At 35.0% G+C, this 23,962-nt stretch overlaps 1 protein-coding gene and 1 pseudogene across 1 annotated transcript; both read right to left on the bottom strand.

Annotated features, from left to right (window-relative positions):
- Positions 1 to 124: 124 nt before the first annotated feature.
- LOC126609101 (GDSL esterase/lipase At4g16230-like) lies at positions 125 to 16,819 on the bottom strand (annotated as a pseudogene).
- A 429-nt stretch (positions 16,820 to 17,248) lies between these two features.
- Positions 17,249 to 21,194, bottom strand: LOC126606605 (GDSL esterase/lipase At4g16230-like). The gene is made up of 5 exons (XM_050273994.1): positions 20,926 to 21,194; positions 20,507 to 20,637; positions 19,402 to 19,626; positions 17,902 to 18,157; positions 17,249 to 17,606 (listed from the first exon to the last, which is right to left on the bottom strand). Exons 1-5 carry the CDS (start codon positions 21,155 to 21,157, stop codon positions 17,383 to 17,385), a joined length of 1,068 nt encoding a protein of 355 aa, XP_050129951.1. The 5' UTR covers positions 21,158 to 21,194; the 3' UTR covers positions 17,249 to 17,382.
- Positions 21,195 to 23,962: the final 2,768 nt, after the last annotated feature.

The raw sequence follows: 23,962 nt of genomic DNA, 5'->3' as shown, positions 1-23,962 counted from the left end.
ATAGATGGATTGATTTCCATTATTTATTCATCAAAGATACAAAGTTGATTCGCATCTTCAGCAAACTACGTGGCTATTCAGTACATCAATATTTCACCTCTATAGGTTCAGCTGGGTCGCTAGCTCAAGACTGCACAAGTGATCTAACATTCATCGGGAACATATATGTCTAGTTTCCTTCCGTCATATACTTTGCTGTGACCAGGTTAGCAGCATCTGTTAAGTGGAATGAATCCCAGAATACATACTTTGATCTGTCCGGACAAACATTTTGGAAAATGGATTGCATCCGATAAGACCACCTTGGCGCCCGAAAAAAGAGCAGCATGCAGAAGTTGCGTCCTCATCAAAACCTAGGAATTAAACAAAGCAAATGAAGGCAATTAAATTAAGCCGTTAAATAAAGACAACGCGAACAATTATAAAAAAATACAACACATGCACGCGTGCACACACCATATGACACATATTTTTGGATGATATCTTCCGTTGTTTTGTACGTATCTACGTAAACAGATTTTGCTGCATCCAGATCTTTGTTAAGCTCCACGATCAGGCTCTTCAACTTATTGTTATACATCTGGGCCAATTGGTTGAATGGATCATAACACTTGCCTTTGGCAACAAAAAATATATCTAACAAATGGACAACGGCCAATGAGTCCAATACTGTTGACCATAATCTTTCTAGCAGTCAAGTTGTAGGATGTCTGTAAAAAAAAAATATTATGCAGATAAAGATTTGGTTAGTCCAACACAGCAAGTTAAACACTAAAGATTTTGTTGAGTACTAAGATTAACAGATTATCAATGTACGTAGTGTTGCAACTTTAGAGAAAGCACTACATATGTGTTAGTAATTGTAGTGTAAATAAGTTTTTACCTGAAGTTGTGACCTAAATCTTGAGATCACGTGATCCAAAAATTCGTCTTGCGTTAGATTGGATGTGTGTGAATCCTTAGACAGTATATCACCAGCGCCTAGTGCAACCGCATATAGTGATTTTCTCAACAATTTCTAAGTTGCAGCAACCACTACAAAAAATATAAGCACTGCACACAATAAATTATCTGTGTCCTTTGAGGTCAAAGAGCACCAACATATGTGCCCATAGACCAATAGCAACAATGCAGCTACTATCTTAGTGTTTGTCCCCTCTATGGGCGTCACCATTTCTAAAATGGCACAATAATGTATGCTGTGCTGAAAAGTGTAAGCACAAATAAAGGTCCCTTTGTGCCCAGTTCTGACAAAATTGTTAGATGGCTGATGCCACCCATGTTAGCACATTTATTGTTATTGTGCCCAATATGTCAACTATTTAAAAAAAAAATTAAAAACCGAAATCACCTACAAATTGAGATTGAGGCTAAACAAAAAATTATTTTTTCATAAAATTAAAACAGCCCACAACCACAAGCATCTATAATATTACAATTTACAAAGATATTCACAACCATTATATATAAAAACAACTAGAATTTTACATGTTCTATCCCCAACTAAAATTATAAAGGTTTTAAGTGAATATCGGTTCTCTCAGGAATAAGAACATCAAATATTAAGGTTTTAAGTGAACCTGCACAATTTTTTTCTCATGTTCGAGTCGGCAAGCTGGTCAGGGGTGGCTTTGGTGGTTGATGGGTTTTGATGTGGCCATCGCGTATAGAGAGGGAAAAAAATGATTGCCTGCTTCTGAACAACTAGGTCATTTTGAATGGCCCCGCCAAGTACCCCAAGCATCCATTTTTCTTGTACCTACATCACCATGATCAAGCTCTATTATAACCGCAGCAACTCCCCCATTCAAATCTGACCCTAAATCATAAAAAAAAAAAAAAATTCAACATAAAAAGAAAAGGTCAGTACGTATGATTCTAGTTCACGCTGCTCAGGGTCATCGACGCTGTTAAGTTTATTCATCATTGCTCGATCACTCTTGTTCATTTTCTTTCGACTTTTCTTTAGCAGCGTAGGCACACAAAACCAATCAAATTCATTCACCTACGTAAGCCACAAAAGTATGAATATTTTGTTTCAAATTTCAATCCCAAAAAACAGAACCAATCAAAGTCATTCACCAATTGATGCAGCACACAACTTTGTAACTCAATCCCTATTATTCCACACAAATTCTTGACTCTTAACACAAAGCCCACCTCCAATTCCACATAGCAAAAGCTAGGCAATTAATAATTTCAATCCTAACTAAAACTTTAACACAATTATAATCGAAACAACTCTAATCACTTTACCAAAAAAAAAAACAAGTGGATGTACCTGTAATACGAAATTGGTTGAAGTGAAGAACACAAAGATTTGTGCTTTGCTGCTCAAATTTGTAAGGTGAGAGAAAGTACCCAGAACCAAAATCATAATAGGGTTGAGAAATTGGAATTTATTAGAATTAGGGATTCATTAATACAACTATGCCTCAGCCCAATTCTATTTTTTTTCATTTGGCCTAAAATAGAAAAAACCAAAAACTTCAAGTTAAAAAATTAGAGAAATAAATGTGAAATTTTAGAGAGACAAAGTGAGGAGAGAGAAATAGGCGGAGGACCTTGGGCGAGGAGTCCATTGACAGCTTCGTTGGGGAGGACCTGAGCGCAGTTTTTCACAATCTCCTTTAAGCTTTGCACCAAAAATTAAAAGCAACATATCATGATTTAAGAACACAACAGCTGAAGAGGACTGCCACAATTCCATCAAGTAACACGACTAGTACAACAAAGCAAGAGGGAAATATGGAGTCCTTACCTTAGGCTCGTGTGAAGAAGCAGAGTTGGAGGACGCCATCGCAGTTCGAGGTGGAGCTGGACGAGTTCAACTGCTCTCAGACTCTCGTGTCTTGTTAACTACAGCAAGTTGAGGTAGGTGGAAAAAGGATAAGAATGGCGACGGAGCGAGATGAGGATAGGACGGAGGTGAGACCATTTGTGTCGTGGGTCACCGAGAGAACCGATCGGCTTCATCACCAGCTTGGGCCTCATCACCCATCGATGCCACTGCTACTTCTCTCTTCGTCGTCCTGTACGCCGCTCTCATACCTGCAAAACACACAAACCCGAACAAAATCATATGTTTCTTAGATTTGAAATTTGGCTATGAATTTGTAGAAACTAACTTGAGGATCGGAAAGATGATGGGAAGAGGATTATGAAGCTATAATTTGACAATCTGTGGTGACAAGTGGAAGGCGGCGCTGTTGCCTGAAATATAAGAAAGAGATGAGGGATACGGGAAGGAGAGTGAAGGGGAAGGAAGAGACAGGATGAAGGGAAGAGAGAGAAGACTAATAACCTTTTTTCATCTTCAAATTTTTCATATTTTTTTATTGTTATTTTGCACAAAAGGCACAATTATTTTTATACGTGCCGTTTGAAATCTAAAAAGTATATAGTGCAAATCATTCAAAATGTACATTTGATTTAAATATATACCAAATATTAGGGCATAAAATTTAATACTAAACGTTTGGGCCAAAAAAATAACTTTTATTTAGATATATTTAATCATAAAATACAAAACTACGTACGTTACCATGAGGTTAGAGTTGTGAGGCCCATGATTTTTGGCACGTGTGTAGCTCTTGGCGGACTGTCCTCACTTAAAATCACTTTTTAAAATTTGGAGTGGAAGATTCATGTGTCCTCAGTTAAAATCACTTTTGAAACTTGGGGTGAGTGATTCTTGGTGCTTTTCAATTGAACCAACATTTGACTTTGGGTTTCTTGGCTTGTCATTGAACAATTGATTAGAGAAAATATTTTGGGCCTCATTAATTCTAGAAAAAATTGCAGAGGAAAGTTTGGAGATAGAAGAGAGGTTTGTAACAATGTTAACCCTTGAGAAACATGCATGTTATTGGTAGCCTTTGTAAAGGCACAAAGGTCATTTTATCACACATAATATATTTAAATAATAAAAGTTTCATTATTATAAATATGGACACATGCAATTGTGCTTATAAATCCTATTTATAGCACAAAAAGTCTTTCGTGCCTGTTCATGTGCCCAATGATGTGTTTGTGTCCATCTTCTTTTGCATTGGGCACAATATATGGTGCCCTTTATTGAATGTGCACTTTTCCACCTTATTCTTGTTCAAACACACACAAACTTCTCATTTGTGTCCTTAATTTTGTACCAAAATCCCGTTTTTCTTGTAGTGAACGCCAATTCTTGACATTATGGCAAGCGTAATTCTCCCATGATATGAGTTGTGTGTCCAAGCTGATTGTTTCACCCTATAATATAGATAATATATATGTTTTTATTTACATCCATGATATTCCATGCTTTTAAATTCAAGTTCATCATATATATATAATTCTTTAATTATTAAAATTTGATACAGTGTTCTTATATACAACTCCTGCTGAACAAGGATGTCCATGGATGAATAATTGAAGGGAATATCATTGTTAGGGGCTCCCTGCAATGAGGTTCAATATCAAAACTTTCTAGTTTGTAGTTCCCATTCACGGTAACCGCAGGTTTTCCAGCCAATTTATGGCCAAGCCTGCCGAACTTGAACCTTGACCCACGAGTTAAAGATGATACTCTCCTCGTGGGCTGTCCTCCAGTGTAGGTTCTTTTCCAAAACAAAAACATTCAGTTTTTTGTTCGATTGTAGATTTCAAATGTTAAATCCATTTTCTGTATGCATGTCGAAGATTGGGGACGAGGAAGGTGAATCAAGGTTGTTTGCGACCTGGGCTGAGAAGAATGGAAGGTTGTGGGTGAAATTAAGGTGAAATCCGAGAAAAGTATTTCGGTTTTAAGCTTTGGGTTTGACTGCACCTCGTAATCAGGTTAGTTATCAGCTTATGTCATGTGATCTAGTATTTAAAAATATGGATGTTGTTTGTCACATAAGAAGTTTGGGTCTACTTAGTAGTTGTACAGCTACTTATGTATGAAGTGACTTTCTTAGTTGCTCAGTGTGATACTCTGGTGCTTGTAAGTAAGATATATAGTTTTTATATATATGTTTTACATTCAGTCTAATCCTGCAAGTGTAATTACTGTAAGCTTCATTTCTGCTACTACTACTGCATCCGTGACTGGTTTTAATAAGTTATTTTTGTCGGTCTTAGTTGAGAGTCTTGAGATTGTGAATAGTTTGAAGCTTTGGTAATACATCTGGTAAATTGCCTATTCTCAAAACTAAGCTTGGCAGGGTGCTGAACCAAATGACAGAAAAATTGGGAAACTTGTGAATATGCTTTGAAGAACCCACTACGAATTCCCTAGGTAATGCTTTTGGTGAGCTTGATGTAGAGTTTAAAGTTCAAAGTCGATTCCACAATATTTTCTAATTCATACTTTATTTTTCCATTAACCAATGTTTAATTTTATTTTCTAGCGCTAGTAATATTTAAGATTTAATCTTGTCCAGATGTTAATTTTGGTTCGTAAATAAAATGGTACTATAACCTCTCATATGAAGACAACAATTCGTTGGTTTTCAAATTCTAACAATGACATATGTTAATTTTGTTTTGTGAACTGTTTGAAATATCATTAAGCTCAAATATGAAGACAATATGTCTGTTTAAAATTTTGTTGTAATAGGAAAAATCATGTTCATGTCCAATTCTATACGTTTGCTTTAAGTGCATATTTATAAAAGAAATTCTCTATATATATTCCATCTCATGTATTTCCATTTTTCTACCCACTAGCAAAGATGTTACAAGGATTAGCAAAACGAGCACTTTGGATCAATGTGCTATGCATTTATAGAAAGCTGTTATCTTCGTGTAAGGAGCAAATGTAAGTCTTAAGTAGGTTAATCTTGTAACAGAATTGCGATTTCAGCAAGGGAAGATTTTGTCCTTTAGCCCTTCGTTGACTCTAACTTTTCAGTGTATTCGTTACCATTCATATGGGTTTCCATATGGTCCATTTTTCTGTGAAGCAATTCAGTAATTATATTTGATGCTTATAGATCACAGAGAAGTTGATAGCAGATATGTTCTTAGTTGAAGTTGCAGAAGGGTTGCAGTGAATTATGACTGCAAACCCCTTGAAAATCTACTTTCCCCAGGTCTTTATATGATCATATCTCAGTGTTGTCCTCAACTCTAATCACTTTAATAGTTGGACTTGAGTTAACGTTATTCTTACAAAATTTGTGGGTTTGATTTTGGGTGCAGGCTGCAGCTGATGATCAGATTCAAGTTATTGAGATGATTAAGCTCTTCGAAACAAAGGGTTCGAAGACTTTTTAAAGTTTGGTTCCAATATTTGTACAAAATTGTATAAAATATCAGTTATGCAAATTTATAGTTGTATTCTTATATTTTAATGATATTACAATTTTTTTTCTCACCAAAAACAGAAAAAGAAATATGATACCCCAATTTGAGGGCCCACACGGGGCATCATTTCTCTATAGTGTCAAGGAGATACCTATCCACCTCATGTGTAAGCGCAATATCCTCGATGTCTTCTAGTTCCTTCTCCCAATCATCCATGATTTGACTAAACATCATTGGATTTTCTGTTGGCACACTAGAAGATGATTGTTTTACCCTTGAAGAAAAAGTGTCAAGAACTAAATCTTCTCTACCCTTTTGTTGTGTTTGTGAACCGAAAGCTTGGTAAGCATATTCATCACACATGTCTTCACTTGATTACTTTTCTGTTGAATCTCTTCTTCAGGAAGTTGTAATTGCCTTCTACACGAGTGCATGTAGTGCCTCAATTTAAACCTTGGGTCTAAGATAAGGGCAACTACAAATATTTGATTAAGGGAATCAATTGAACCAAAATACTTTCGATATTTGGCTCTCATGTTGAATGTCATATCATGTAGCACCAACTTTACAGTTTTTCCAGTTTGCATATATTCAGGCAAAAAAAGTTTTTCAATCTCGTTTTCCACAGCAATGACATCATGAATAGCTGTATTAGATGTGAGATACTTACTTGTACTAACTTTCAAAGTTATAAGATAAAAGACCTTCAAAATTTTCACAAACACTTTTGCACCATCCCAATCTTCCTCCTTAGGTGGTCCAACCCTCCCTTTACTCACCACTTCTTCTCTTTCATCATTAAGCACCTTTTCACTGAAATAGGTGGAGTATATATTGGCTTCATCATCTTCGGACATCCTTTCAAATACTTTTTAAAACTTCAAGCAAGATTCTAGCATCATATATGTGCTATTCCACCTAGTAGGCACATCCATAACAACTAGACCCCTACTATCCAACTTCTCATTCTCCACACATTTCTTGAAATTTGGGGACTTGATCTCACAAACCGCACGGCATTTCTAAGAGCATCAACACTTGTATCCAATCTTTTCAACCCATGTTTCACTACCAAGTTGATAATATGAGCTAAACACCTCACATGCATAAACTTGACATTCATAATCATTTTACTATTAGGCCATTTCTACATTTTACGAACAACATACTCAATTGCCACTTTATTAGCCGATGCATTGTCAACTGAGATACACATCACCTTTTCAATCTCCCACTCAACCAAACATTGCTCAATCAACTTCCCTATTTATTTGCCTTCATGACTTGAAATCAAACAAAAGTTTAGAATCATTTTGTGCATATTCCATTCATTATCCACAAAATGAGCAGTTAGCACCATGTAGTTCAAAATTTGCACACTTGTCCATGTATTAGGAGTCAAGCTCACTCTATGCTTGTGTGTCTTTTTTTTTAACTGATCTTTCACGGTATCATACATACTGATTAAATTCCTCACAATAGTTCTCCGAGATGGAACATGCAATTTAGGCTGAACTTTGCACATCATCCGCCTAAACCCCTCACTCTCCACACAACTAAAAGCTACCTTGTCGACCACAATATACTCAACAATACCTTCCACTGCCTATTCTTGGCTCCACCCTTTAGCAACAAGCATGTTTTTAACATCCCCATAAGGTCCAGAACTGCCCATAACCTTTTGCAACTCATCAGTTGGTTTATATGACTTGCAATGTTTATTGATATGTTTAATGTAAGTACTAATTCCACCCCCACTAGTATCACATGCAAAAAAGGAGTAACAATGGTTACACTTAGCTTTCAATACTTGTACCTCCGCCATCTGTTTCTTTCCTTCCTTTTCTACTTCTTGTATTTCCAAGACGGTAACCTTAGTGACATGATCCCAAACCCAAGATCTTCCAGAAGAAGATCTTTCTAGTAAAGCTAATATAGTTGGTTGTTTTGTCTTTGGAATAGGTGGTGCTTTTCTTTTTCTGAAGGATGAGGGTTTTGGGGGAGGCATTGATGATTTTGACTATGTGGGTTGTGGAGGACATGGTGATGTAGCTGTAGATGATGCTACATTAGTACTAGGGGTACTTTGACTTTGAGATTGAGACATTATGTAAAAATTAAATAATAGAAGTATATTCATTAATGAAATAAAGATATTTCGAAATATGCACACCAATTTCATGAAATTACCAAAAAATATTAATCATCTGAAGAACCCATTAACTTATTCTTTCAAATTCAGGAATGTGTTGTATACATATAGAAGGATAGGAGAAAGTTTATTAATTATACCTGTTGCAGTTGTTAGAGAATAGAGATGCTGAACTTGTAAGGGAGGTTAGCTCCACTGCTGGAATCTGGCGCCACTCTTTTCCAAACAGCTGCAAAAGAGAAACAATAAAAATGTATGAGTTACTCTAGAGTCTAGACCATCTAGGAAATTTACAATAAAACAGTATGATAAATGATATTTAGGAAATATAGGTATTATTAACAGAAATGCTAGTAGCAGCTTCACAAAGTAAACAAAATATTCCGGTCTGCTTCTGATCCAGGAATGACAAGATGGTAGGACTACCAAATTAACAGATTGGAAATTTAGAAAACCAAAAGTATTCCTCGGATACCAATAGATAAACATCCAAAAGCTGGAAGAAGCAAAAATGTATTACCACAGATTGTTGGGTACAAAGCAGGAGCTCTTTTTTTGTCACCCACTTAGGTATGGATGGAGCTAATACTTCTTCATTGTATAATAGATCAAGATTCCCCATGATTTCCATTTGATTATTTCTTCTTGTCAAATTCAGTCCAGGAAGTTGGTTTTTCCTCCCTAATGGAACCCGGATTTATAACAAACTAATGGAGTTCATAAGGAATCAATACAGAGACCGAGGCTATAAAGAGGACATTTAATGTTCTATTTTTACATCATTCTATTAATCTTGAATAATTTTCACCTAATTTGCTTTTCTTTGGTAGGTTATAACTTATATCACCAAACATGTACAATATGCAGCTTTGGGAAACATCTGGTCATGCTGCAAATTACAAAGAGAATATGTTTGTTTTTGGGGTGAGTTTTGACATGATACTTTAGGGTTCAGCTATATCACCTTTATGTTTAAACTTAAAAGCAACCAAACTTAGGAAGACATTTATATTTTTCGGGATTCGCATGAATAGTGAATATCAAATGTTGGCTATGTATATATTAATCTGTTGATACTGATGGCTAATCTTGTGCCACCTAAGCGTGTCTAATTCTTTTTGGGAACTTTGTTTACCTGATAGACAATTGATGATTGAATTGATAATTTTGTAATTATTAATTCAATCATCAATCTACTGCAAAATTAACTCTAGTTCGAAAACCCTAAAATCCCAAATTTCAATTTTAAAACCCTAAAATTCCTACACCCAAAATTCAAAATTTCAAATTAATAACAAAACCCGAATTCAAAATTACCTAAATTTTAGAGGGATGATGGCTGGAAGGTACCAGTGTCCTCGACGACGGTGATGGGGTTGCTGTCAAAGAGGAGAGAATCGACTGCAGGGGTGATGACCTGGCCCCTGGGTTCTCTGGGATGTTGTCAAGGAGGATGATGGATGGTGGTGCCGTTGTGTTCGTCGAGGAGAATTGACGGTTGGTGAGGGGGAGGACAATTGGAGTCGAGGGAAGGGAACTGTCGAGGGAACTTTCGAGGAGGGATTGACAGAGAGTCTGAGACTGAGACTGAGACTGAGAGTCGAGATGAGATGAGAGAGAGATAGAGAACTCAACTTAGGGTAAAACTAAAACTAACAGTTCAGATTACATATGGTAGCTTATTCATCAATCTGGTCCGTCCATTTTAATTACAAACGGGCCGGTCCGGGTACCCACGGTTCCTATACTCCAAGAACCGGCCCGAACTGAAAATCACAAAGGCCCACCCCGACCCACCCCGTTTCTCTTTTTTAAAAGTAGGAACCGGCCCATACCCGACCCAAACTGCCATTACCCGCCCCGACCCGCAGTTCCTGTACCCGTTTGCCCACCCCTAATCTCTATTGGTGTCAATCAATATATAATCTCTTCTCTCTCATTCGAATGTTAATGACAAAAACAACAATCTATAGTTCAAGTATGGATCATGCTTCCTGTTAGCATTTTGAATTCAAATATGAGTTCTAACTTAATATATCGATCATTAACGAACATAATTAATATATATATCTGACATATAAGTTCCTCAGTACTTATTTTATGTACATTGAAGCCGCATGCATTGAAAGCAAAAGAAAAGGTACAACTTGATAAGAGGATGTTATTGGCACCGGAAAAAAAACATTGTCACTCATTATAAGTGTAATATAAAACGTTTGGCGTGCTAATAACAACACTCATTCAATATACTTAAAAACTCATTAATTTTGTTGGACTAAGTAGCTTCCTTCAAATTTAACAAAACCATAAACCCCTAGTTGATTTTATTTGCTAGAGAACCTACATATTGTGATCCAGTGGAATTAAAAATTCCAGAGGTAGATGCAGCATATTTGACACCATGTCGATTCACGTCTCCAACGGAGGTGGAGCTAAGTAAGCAGGAGAGACATTTTTGAAACCCACTTGTTGTTCTGTTCCAATAAACCAAGGAATTAATGATTAGGGTTTAGAAACAGAAAGAATTGAAGATTATAGTTCCAAAGGATGACGGTTTTAAAAAAGCTAGCCAGATTTATGAGTATCACAAATACGTATTATCTACACTAAAGGGGAAGGGGGTAAGCTTAGTCTCACAATGGCATAGAATTCGTTTTTGGCGAAAATCGAATCTAAGACCTCTCACTTACAAGTGAAGAGGAATACCACTAGATCATAATACTAAGCGGCCTGAGATTTAATTGCCATCAATTGGCTTTATACTTGTCCAGCCTGTCCCTCTGGTCGAATTATTGTGGAGGCAAAGCAACAAATGAAAGTGGCTAGAGATTTGGCACACATTTAGCCCATGTCTGGTGCAGCCCTCTTAAAAGAAAAGAGAAATGCCATGGATTTAGAATTGTTTGCTCGTTTGATTACTTGCTTGGTTTGTTTGCTCACTTGTCTTGTCCGCCAAACAAAGTTTTTTCTTTTTGCTCACTTAACGGAGCTTGCATTGCATCTAGTGGCGGATCCAGAATTTCATGTGAATAAGGCCTCACAACATGAAAAATTGGAGTAAATTGCACAACTAAAAGACCCATCAAATTCAATACTAAGAACTGAAAAAACATTGTGGAAGCTCAAACACTTGATTAAGGTACTTGAATGTGATAGTTATAAGGCTTAAATGTTAAAATGGTCCATGTGTTTTAGTCATTGAGTCAATTTAGTCTCTGTGTTTTCAATTTGGCCAATTTGGTCCTTGTGTTTATCTTTGTTAGCCAATTAAAGACATTTCCATCTAATTTTTGTAAAAAAAATTACAAATTATTATAAACTTATTTATAAAATTATTTATTTGATTTAAAATAATCTAAAAATGAAATAAAATTAAAAATTAAAAGAAAATTTGTTCTCCTCCCTAACATTAGCCCCTCTCTTTTCTATGTCACAACATTAATCATTTTTCAGATTGGAAGCTTTATCTCTTATATGTGTTATTTCTTATTGATTTGCATTTTTTAGTAAAGAGAAAGAATAATTATATATCATATAATTTTTCTTATGAATTTTTTATAAGAGATTAAATTAAATGTCCTTAATTGACTAACAGTGACAAACATAAGGACTAAATTAGCCATATGGCTATAACACATGGACCATTTTGACATTTAAGCCTAATTATAGTGAATGTGTAGTTGAGATTTGATTATTCATGGTGCAATAGGTGATCGGTATGTGCACGATGAGTCGCATTAATTTGAACAAATGAATCGTTAGTATTGAATTGACAAAGTACTAGTAAAGTGCGAAATAGAAGTAAAAGCAAAAATAAGTAAATTAACAACAAATAAAGGTAAGTAGTAGATAAACCGGAGTGAAACATAGTGAAGAATTGAAAGCGACGAACACTAATGATTCTACACATACATACATATATATATATATATATATATATATATATATATATATATATATATATTTGTCCAAATTTTATTAAATTAAATATTAAATTAACTATCCGACGAAATTCAAACTTACGTTATCGTTTTGATGGTACTATTTTATACTTTATACTAGTTGAAGATTTTCCTCATCATCAATTAGCGTCCCTTTTGGTTCTCCCAATCGCCCAGTTAATTCGATGTATGACCTTTTGGTTCTAAGCGTTCAATTCCCTTTTTTGACATGTGTTGTGGGCATGATTAATGGTGTTATTTAACTTGATGATTCGGTTGAAAGCCTCTTAGTTGACATTCAAAGTTTGCAAAAGTAATCAGTAAATTTTTTTTGCTTCACGTGTTTGTAATAAGACAACATATTTAGTGGCTTCTTGTTTCGAGGTTTGAGCCATAGTGGTTTTTATACTTTGGTTTTGCCACTCAATACTACAGTCTAGTGATATTTCTCTTCATTTGTTAATAAGATGTCTTAGATTTGATTCTCACTAAAAGCGAATTTGAACTATATTATTACTAACTCATTATGAGGTATACCCCACTCCCATAATGTATATAATATCGTTTGTTAAAAAGAATACTTTAGCCTATGAGGCAAACTTTTCTATTTGAATCTATTGAAATTTTTGTCATTTAAAATAAAAGGAGTAATTAGGTTTTCATCCTTATTTTTACTACTCTATTGATTAAAACCTTATTACTTTTCAATTTTTGATCAAGGTCATTTGTATTAATAATATCATTAATTATTTCAATAATAAAATATTTTTTATTTCTAAATATATTCATTTAATATTAAAAATGTTACAATTAGTATATTTATATTTATGGCTAAATTTTTTATCATATATTTTTATTTTTAGTTTGTACCCATTTTTAATTTGCAACCCTTTTTTAATTTGTACCAATTTTCCTTTCAGTTTTAATTTGTACCCATATATTAATTTCTTTTTGTGCCCATATTTTTTAAAGTTTTATTTGTATTGTACCCATATTTTTTTATTTATTCGTACCCATTTTTATTTTTGCTAAATGTACCTATTTTGAAGAATGTACCCATGTTTTGATACAATAATTTTTTGGTTATTTTTTATGAATGTACCCATGTTTACACACACACACACACACAATAGTATATTTATATTTTAATATTTTTAATCCCACAAATTATGGTTTTTTATTTAAAATCTCATTACTATAAACAACTATAAATTTTAATTTTTAATTTAAAAAATATAGTAACGTACATAGAAATAAGGGAACTTTAACGAAAAGCACCCGGTACTGTTCACTTTAACGAAAAACCACATTTTTACACTAAAAAGTCAATCCTGGTACTATTCACTTTACCCTTTATTTTGTCCTTATCATTAAAACTCAAAGTTTTCAAGCCCTTTTCATTAGTTTTCCTTAGAAATAAATTATCAATTAATTTCAGGGACTTGGATCAAAAATTGAAAACTAACAAGGTTTCAGTCAAAGACTGTTCATAACTAGGGACCGCATCCAAAGTCTCCCAAAATAAAATCATGAGTAATTTCTTGAGAACTTTAATGAAAAGCTCTCGGTACTGTTTACTTGAACGAAAAATCACATTTTTACACTAAAAAGTCAATAATGGTACTATTCATTTTACCATTTATTTTATTCTTATCGTTAAAACTCAAGGTTTTCAAGCATTTTTCATTAGTTTTTCTTAATTTCTTTGCTTGATGAGTTTAAATGATTGACCAATAACGAGAAATTTCAATGCGGCAAAAACACAATTTGGTAGACCAAATATTATATTACAAGTAGTTGGATACTTAAAAAAAAAATTCAACTACTTATATTATTAAACTTAGTGTACCGAGTAGTATTCCCACACCACAGAAAATCTCTCACCAACAGAGAAGAACTTCACAGATCGAGGCCGAAAGCATTAAATCCGCACTACTTAGTGAATCCAAAACGGATGCATTAGCTACATAGTGAAATCTAACATAGATGCATTACTCATCAAAATTTGTCACTATGCATTTCCTTGTGAATCTGACACGGATGCACACAGCATTGACTGCGGTCTCAGCACATAATCGTTCACGTGAGAATTTCTAAAATTAGGTTTCAAAAATAGAGCCTTTTTTTTCTTACGAGCAGTATTACTACTTTAATTTGCACTAATTTGAAACCAGGATCGGGGTGGGTTGAAGAAAAATGCATTAATTACCATGAAAAATCCTTGTGGTCCAAACAGAGTTAAAATGAATTGTAGAGTTAAAATTAATAGCAACAGGATTAACTATGCCCACTATCAGCCCTAAAGAGTTAATTAGGCTTAAATGTGATTTCAATAACATTGTCTTCAGGTTTTAGAAGTCAAGGCCAAAAGTGTTCATTCCTCAACCTAATTCGTTCGATTTAGAAGTTAGCATCGCATTTCATCACATCACCACATTCAAGTTATTCGCCCTGCAGAGCTCAGCCACGGATTGGAACGACTGCATCGGCATTTAAGCTACCGTAGGACGTAGTTAGCTCCTAGTTACTTCGGCATGCGCACAACGTAGGCCTTGTAATTTTCAGGGTCAATATTTTGGCACGTTCGAGCACTGTTTGATACTTTGACTTTGAATAAACTTGAGGTTCCACTACAATTTGACACTTTGATTTTGAATAAGATTGAGGTTCCAATATAAAAGCAATTGGCAATGAGGAGTAATACAACTATTTATAAGCACATGTCAAGTCCAGTTTTCAAGTCTTAACTCGTCGACAACGCAAATGGGTGATGTAGAGCATGTACTTATTTGTTGGTTTCACACGTGAGACAACCTGCTCTAATACTATAAAAAAATGAGGCTCCACTATAAAGCAATTGGTAATATGAGGTAAGTCATTTCTTTCTCTGACATGGAATTGATAGTCTCAACAATTTTGTTTGCTTATTTTATGGAAAATTTGTTGTTGTTTAATTTGCCTCCATAATCCATATATTAACAGTTGTAAGTTGTGTTACTTAATAGATTGGTGCTTAATTAAAGTTACGTCCCCACAAATGCTGATGTGAAATTGAGGTTTCACCATAAAGCAATTGGTAATATGAGGTAAGTCATTTCTTTCTCTGACATGGAATTGATAGTCTCAACAAATTTGTTTGCTTATTTTATGGAAGATTTGTTGTTGTTTAATTTGCCTCCATAATCCATATATTAACAGTTGTAAGTTGTGTTACTTAATAGATTGGTGCTTAATTAAAGTTACGTCCCCACAAATGCTGCTGTGAAATTGTGTCACGTGCCTACAACTACAAGATAAGTATGCAAAAGGGTATTTGAGAAATTAAAAGAGGTACGTGAAAATTCACATGCCATGATCAAAAACAGCCATGTGATGTTTTTAACATCAATTGTCGTCATCCCATTGGGGCTTCACGTACTCTAGCTGAGCTTTATACAAATTGGTTAGGTTGCCATTAACTGCCGGCAATTGGGTTTGCAGCTGTGCGGCCTGGAAACAGTGACCGGCGTAGAAAGTTTGGCACAAATTCATTTGAGTGGGAGCTGAAACAGCAAAAATGAGCCTACTTCCATGCTTATTTGAAAGGAAGTGAACAAGATGAGCTATAAAACTGATCAGGTGGCCATAATTGAGGGTATATTTTGTGAAAAGGAGCTGGAAATAAATTTACATAAATCAAAGATATCAAAGAAACAATAACAATACAATAACCTTTTGTAATCCCTCATTAGAATTTCATGTGAGGCCTTGTTTATATTCCTGTAGTGGTGGTATATGTGTTATTATTGTTAAAGTTTCAAAAAGACGGATTGCAATCCATCACTAATCACATTGATATTGTCCCCATTTAATTATCCACGCCATCAATAGGTGTGAGATTTTTATATAAAAGGCATGAGTACAATTAGGAAGAAAACAACTTTGATATAAGTTGTTATTTGTTTTGTATCGTCCTGTGGACTGTTTAAATTATTGAACAATTACTAACTGGCCAGAAGTTCTAACTTCTTCACTAAGACGTTACAATGTGATTTAAATAGTTTGAATTTACCACACTTCAGATGATATTCACTACTCAATATCGAGCTCTATCAAACAGTGAAGTTAAACATATCAGGATTTAGGATGAAAAAAAGATTCAATATCATAGGAGGAAACAGAAACAAAAATAAATATATTTTATCTAGAGCATAGAAGGAATTCCTGTGGACATCAAAAGAGTGCGAAACATGGTCTGCAACAGCATGTGGAACTTCGTTGTAGCTTTCTGGGAGCGAAGTTAAAGACCACGCTCAAGTCCTTAAGCTGATACATAAATGTGGAATGTCATGGACGATGCCTTCAACATAAGCATTAATAATCTTGCTATACCTCTACAGTTTGATAGCATATGTGCATCAGATTCTATCTCAACCAGCAGCCCCTTTACTAATTGATAGGACTCCTTAGCTTTCATTACTCAGTAAAGTACCTCCCTACAATGATGAGTTACTCATGGCGTTATCTATATCCCATCACGGAAAGAATGATGTGAAATTGGTCACTTATTACATATAATTATTCTAGGTGTATGTGACGATTTTTTGTTTCTTCAGGTATATACGCTAAAAAAGTTACCGAACATTATTCTGAACCGTGTAAATGAATAAGATGAAGGTACAACCGTGTAAAAAAATGCACATGGAACCAGGTTTAGATTATTTTTAAGGTTAAACTGTCCTCAATGGTATTTAACATGAATTGCAAGTGTTTGTTGCTTGTACATTCGTAAAACCTAAACTTTTCTGCTCTATTGATTCTGCTAGCTAGCTAGGCCTTGTTGTGTGTCCAAATATATACTCTGTTCTGATTAAAATATTAGTCATCATCAAGTTTACTAGCAAAGTAGCAATAGATGGATTGATTTCCATAGATAATTTATTCATCGTAGATACAAATTTGATTTGCATCTTCTGCAAACTACATGGGTGTTCAGTACATCAATATTTCACCTCTATAGGTTCAGCTGGGTCAGCTAGCTCAAGACTGCACAAGTTGTCGAACATTCATCGGGAACATATATGTCAAGTTTCCTTCCATCATATACTTTGCTGTGACTAGGTTAGCAGCATCTGTTAAGTGGAATGAATCCCAAAATACATACTTTGATCTGTCAGGGCAAACTTTTGAAAATAGACTGCAGCCGAAAAGTCCTCCATGGCGCCCGAAAAAAGAGCAGCATGCAGAAGTTGCGTCCTCAAAACCTAGGAATTAAACACCGCAAATGAAGGTAATTAAATTAAGCCGCTAAACAAAGAGAATTCGGATAATAATTATAAAAAAATTAAAAAATTAAAAAATTAAAAAATTAAAAACTAATGAAAATGGCTTGAAAACTTTAAATTTTAACGATAAGAACAAAATATAAGGTAAATTGAATAATACTATGATTGACTTTGTAGTGTAAAAATATAATTTTTCGTTAAATTGAGCAGTACAGAGAATTTTTCGTTAAAATTTCCTTATAAAAAAGTACAACACATGCACGAGCACACGCACCATATGACACAAATTTTTGGATGATATCTTTCGTTGTTTTGTACGTATCCACGTAAACAAATTTTGCACCATCCAAATCTTTGTTAAGCTCCACGATCAGACTCTTCAACTTCTTGTTATACATCTGGGCCAATTGGTTGAATGGATCATAACACTTGCCTTCGGCAACAAAAAATATATCTTTAACAAACGGAGAACAGCCAATGAGTCCAACACTGTTGACCATAATCTTTCTAGCAGCCAAGTTGTAGAGTGTCTGGAAAAAAAAATGTTATACAGATATTGAGTACTAGAGATTTTGGATAGTCCAACGTAATAAGTTCTTTTTTTCTTTTTTTTTTTATGATGAAAAGTTGCTTTATTTTAACACAATAATTACACAAGAAAAAGCCCAGATATATACACATAAACAAAAAGAAGGACCTCATAAGCAACTAAAGAGCCCAAAACAAAGAAAACACCAAAACAAACTGTAGCAGCTTCAACCCACCGTCGCCGGAAAGCAGCTTACCAAACAACAGAAACAAACGTTCCCTACACACACCTGAAAACAAGCTGAACAGAGTCCCAAAACTAGAAGAAAATTGAGTGAAAACAGAACCCCATAACAAATCCCCAAACACCGTTGAGCACCACACCAGTAGCTGCCACATATCGGAAGAAGCTAGCGGGAAGAAGCAACTTGTTAGCAACAGGGCCAACAAAGTGAAACCCAAAATGAAGGAAGCTAGTGCGAAAGAGCAACCCACTAGCAACAATGCCATCAAAGGCAATCCCATGGAAGGATGTGGTGTGAACACCTGAACTAAAACTCTACACACTTTCCGTGTAAAACGCAAAAAATCACGGTACAAAGATGTAGAAGCCGAACCAGGATGTGAAGTCAAAGAAGGGTGGGGCTGATTGGGTTGAAGATGGAGTGAAGTGCTGAGGAAAATGTAGGAAAAATGAGAAATAGATGGAAAGAAGATGCAAGGAAAGGAAAAAGGAAGAAACGGAAAAAAGGGGAAAAAAAGTGGAAGGAAGGAAGAAGGAAAGTGGAAGGGAGGAGAGAAGGGAGAAAAGTGGAAAGGAAGTGGAAGGGAGGAAGGAAGCCAGGGAAAATGGGGTTATAGACAGAGAAATTAGGGGCACAAGAAGTTGGAAGAAAGTGGTAATCAGGCCCCTGGAGAGGGGAAAACAGAAGCTCAGGGAGAAGGAAAGGAAAAGAAAAATGGAAAAGGAGAAGAAGATGACTGCCACCGACCCTGGCCATAGCAAGGGTCGGCGGCTGCGGGAGGGACGAAATGGGGAACACTCAAACACTGATGAGAAAGGCTCTCACAACTGGAGAGAAGATCTTTTTTGGAGAAGAATACATAGTAAGTTAAATACTAAAGATTTTGGTGAGTACTCGAGATTAACATATTATCAATGTAGTGTTGCAAATTTAGAGAAAAATATCCTTTCTAGAAGTATTACATATGTATTAGCAATTGTACAGTGTAAATAAGTTTTTACCTGAAGTTGTGACCTGAATCTTGAGATCACGAAATCCAAAAACTCGTCTTGCGTTAGCTTGGATGTGTACGAATCCTTAGACAGTATATCGTTAGCGCCTAGTGCAATTGCATAGATTGATTTCCTCAACAATTTCTGAGTTGCAGCAACACCAATTCTTGACATTATGGCAAGCGTAATTCTCCCATGATATTTGAGTTGTGTGTCGAAACTGACTGTTTCACCCTATAATATAGATATATATGTTTTTATTTACATCCATGATATTCCATGCTTTTAAATTCCAGTTCATCATATATAAAATTCTTTAATTATTAAAAATTTAATATAAAATTCTTTAATGATATATGTATACAACTCCTTCTGAACAAGGATGTCTTTGGATGAATAATTGAAAGGAATATCATTGTTAGGGGCTCCCTTCAATGAGATTCAATAATCATGACTTTCTAGTTTTTGGTTCCCCTTCAAGAATCATCATCCCTACAAAAAACTAGTGAAACCTAAAATTGTGTGAACATTTGATTATCATCATGCGCATTTTGTTTGATCTTTTAGAAAAATCAAGGTTTTGTCTATTGTTTGATGAATAAATGATTATGAATTTTTGTAGGGATGATCTTTGAATGAGTTCTTAAAAATTGAACGGTCAGCATGATCAAATTGCAGTTATGGTTGAATCACTTGCGATCTCTATTGGTGAATAGTAAGGATTCCTTCCCTATATCAATCAATATATAATCTCTTCTCTCTCATTTTGAATTCAATTTGAATGAATTCTAACTTAATATATTGATCATTAACGAACATAATTAATATATACACCAGACATATAAGTTCCTCGGTACTTATTTTATGTACATTGAAGCCGCATGCATTGAAAGCAAAAGAACAGGTACAACTCGATAAGCAGATATTATTGGCAGCCAAAAAAAACATTGTTCACTCATTGTAAGTGTAATATAATACGTTTGGTGTGCCAATAAAAACACTCATTCGATATACTTTTTACTTTTTTTTTCTTTTTTTTGTTAAACTAAGTAGCTTCCTTCAAATTTAACAAAGCCAAAAACCCCTAGTTGATTTAATTTGGTAGAGAACTTACATATTGTGATCCAGTGGAATTAAAAATTCCAGAGGCAGATGCAGCATAATTGACACCTTGTAGAATCACGTCTCCAACGGTAGTTGGAGCTAAGTAAGCAGGAGAGAAATTTTTGAAACCCACTTGCTGTTCTGTTCCAATAAATCAAAGAAATAGTGATTAGGGTGTAGAAACAGAAAGAATTGAAGATTATAATTCCAAGGGATGAGGGTTTAAAAAAAATGAAAACTAATGAAAAAAGTTTAAAAACTTTGAGTTTTAACGATAAGGACAAAATAAAGGGTAAAGTGAATAGTACCAGGTTTGACTTTTTAGTGTAAAAATGTGGTTTTTTGTTAAAGTGAACGGTACTGCAGACTTTTCATTAAAACTCTTAAAAAAAAAAGCTAGCCAGTTTTATGAGTATCACAAATACGTACGAAGAATGTCAAAAACAGTTCTGCCATTTGTAAATCGTCCTGTTGGATTCCCAAAATCGATTCCATTGGGAATGGTATTCGCCTTTGCTGCGGTTGCAACGTAGTTGTTATTTCCCACATCTGCCGCAGAATCGCCAAAGATGAAAAAAGCAGGAACACTTTGGGCAGATGAGCAAGTCATCACAAACAAGTAGACTACGCAAATATGGAACGTAATATTAATATTCCCCATGGTCAATACCAATCTAGCAGGAAATTGGATTTTAAGTTGCACAATTAGTAAGAGTATATATATAACATTTTGAATCCCTTTTCTTTGAGAAGCAGCGCACAAAACCCGTGTTAAATTTGTGCCAAACTCGATCTCTAGGCTGGCTGAGCACACTTGGATACTTTGATTTGTTGGTTTGCCACATAATCTATGTCTGAACACTTGCATGTGTTATTAACTACTTGTTAGGTTCACACTCAGAGGCGGAGCCACTGATGGACTAGAATGGTCCAGGGCCATCTTGCCTTTCTTGATGCTACTTGAATGCCATTAAAATTTAAGTGTGTCCCTTCTCTTGATGCTACTTATCAGTCGAATATCATTAAAATTCAAGTGTGCTCTCAATCCAAACTCTCTTTTCCTTTACAGGTCTCATTTTTTCACTCCATTTCTCTTATTTCCATGCAAACTTCGCTTCCTCTCCTTTTGCTATCAACTTTTCTTTTTTACTTCCTTTAGTCCTTTTGTTATATTTTTAAAGTTTTCTTGCGTAACTCTTTACCTTGTGTTCAAGTGTTTGAGTTTCTACAATGTTTTTTTAGCTCTTTGTATTGAATTTGAACGTCTTTCAATGTTTGTGCAATTTACTCTAATTTTTCATGTTGTGAGACCCCTCCTCACATGAAATTCTGGATCTGCCACTGTTGGTGCTTAATTAAAATCGTCTCACCATAAGCAGAAATCAGGCTTTAACATCAAGTTGAGCCAGTGGCGTCGGTTACTGGCGCCACTCATCCTTAATTAGGGGCTTCACATCCGCTAGCTTTAGATTTAATTGCCATCAATTGTCTTTATAGCTGTCCAGCCTGGCTCTCTGGTCCAAGTTTTGTGGAGGCAAAGCAACAAATCAAAGTGGCTATAGAGAGTTTGGCACACATTTAGCCCATGTTTGGTGCAGCCCTCTTAAAAGAAAAGAGAAATGCTGTGGATTTAGAATTGTTTGCTCGCTTGATATATCGCCTGGTTTGCTCACTCGCTTGTCTTGTCCGCCTAAGAGAGTGTTTTTTTTTTTTGGCTCGCTTAATGGAGCTTGTATTGCATCTGCATCCATTTGTTGGAAAACTCATGTCGTGCATCGTGAATAAATTTATGTTTCAACATAAAATTAATTGGCAGTATGGAGAGTAGCCTAACTTACTTATAAACCCAAGCACGGTCCCTCATCTCATCAATGTGAGATTCATTCTCAACATACCACCATCAGTTTGATAGGGTGTTGAAAAAAAATTAGTTATTTAGTTTATTATTGTTTTCTAGTTTTCTTGTGTACATGTTGTTCGATTTTGAAACTAAAATCATGACTTGACTCTAGCCAAGAGATTTAATCATGTAAAGAATTTATCGTTGGGCAATTAGATTTCTTCCAATTCGATTGTGAATGGAGAAAGAAAATGTCTCCGTCGAGGGTTCTCTATGTCGATAGATTTTTCCAAGTATTAGGTATTTAAGCGATACCTTATATGTAGTAATACAAGTGAAGAAAATCATATATTTTCTATAATCCACTTATTTTATTACACGTGAACTACCTGCTATACCGGCACTTTGAAAAATTTCTCCTCCATATCTTATGTACAAGGTTTTCATATAAGTGTTTTTAATCTTCAAACTATGGGAATTGTGGCACGATGTGTGAATTTGAATGTCCTAGTGATGGAAGAGACATCACTAAGACTGAGGTACTTGCATGTGATAGTTATGATGAATGTGTAGTTGAGATTTGATTATTCATGGTGCAATAGGTGATGTGTATGTGCTGTAAGTTCTATATGAGAGCAAACACTTGGTGATTTGATTAAAGACATTTGGAATGGTAAGGAGATTAGGATTGACATTTGTGATAGACTTATCAGGAATTGTATTTCTTTAGAGTTTCAAGTCAGATACATTCTCAGTTAAACTAGAACTCTTCTAGCTGATATAATGCATAAGTGTTTCACGATGATAAGGCTGCTCTTTGATAAGGATCACTTAATGGGAGGGATTCTTATTGAATTCCATCGTATGAAGTATAAAATTGAGGTCCCTGCTCTCTCACTAAATACGCAAGTTTACGAAAAACTCAAGCCCCATTGAGCGAGCCTTGCTTTCAGTTGTGTAGAGTTGCAAAAGAACTTCAGTTTTTCAATCCTAGTTCTCTGAAACGATTTCTTCCACAGGTAAGTGGTTAAGTTGATAACTGTGAATAAGTTTTTGCGTTGCACTATTTACTTACATTTGGTATCAGAGCCCTTCATATATCATTTTACCCTATGTTAAAGGCATCAAGAAATTTTTCTTTGTCCTACAGGTTACAAAACTGGTAGTATATCATTAGGGAAATATATATGAACACGATCAAGTGATAGCTAAAGCTATCTTTGATCATAAAGACATAAATTTTCATTTAGATATCAAGACATGATCACTAGTCGTCTAAAGAAGATCATTCTTTCATGCTTAGAATTTAAGTAGTATATCACTTTATATACGAATGTTTGAATCGAATTACTACTGTCAAACCACAAAGGTTTATAATTTTGATTACAAAAATTCGAATGTTGGTTATAAAGGTGATATGATTAAAGAAAGTCTTCACAAGTTCATCAATCCAAGGATGTTGAAAAGGTGATTTATAGTCTCGGGATTTAAAGATTAATAGTTGAACTATGTGTTTTGACAGTTATGAATCCTAGCTCTATGCACCTTAATACAATTGAACCACTCACTGGTGTCAACTATAAGAAATGGAAGCAAGATCTTGAGATCGTGCTAGGTGTCATGGAT

Source organism: Malus sylvestris, chromosome 16 (assembly GCF_916048215.2).
Source record: "Malus sylvestris chromosome 16, drMalSylv7.2, whole genome shotgun sequence".
Taxonomy (NCBI): Eukaryota; Viridiplantae; Streptophyta; class Magnoliopsida; order Rosales; family Rosaceae; genus Malus; species Malus sylvestris.
Note: the sequence above shows the minus strand (reverse complement) of the source record. Positions and strands in the feature narration are given on the sequence as shown.

Excerpts from the sequence above, each read along its gene's own strand:
- LOC126606605 (XM_050273994.1), bottom strand. The coding sequence starts at position 21,157 with ATGGGGAATATTAATATTACGTTCCATATTTGCGTAGTCTACTTGTTT. Across the intron at positions 20,638-20,925 it reads AACTGTTTTTGACATTCTTC|AACAGCAAGTGGGTTTCAAA; the intron begins GTACGTATTTGT and ends TTATTGGAACAG. Across the intron at positions 18,158-19,401 it reads GATTCAGGTCACAACTTCAG|ACACTCTACAACTTGGCTGC; the intron begins GTAAAAACTTAT and ends TTTTTTTTCCAG.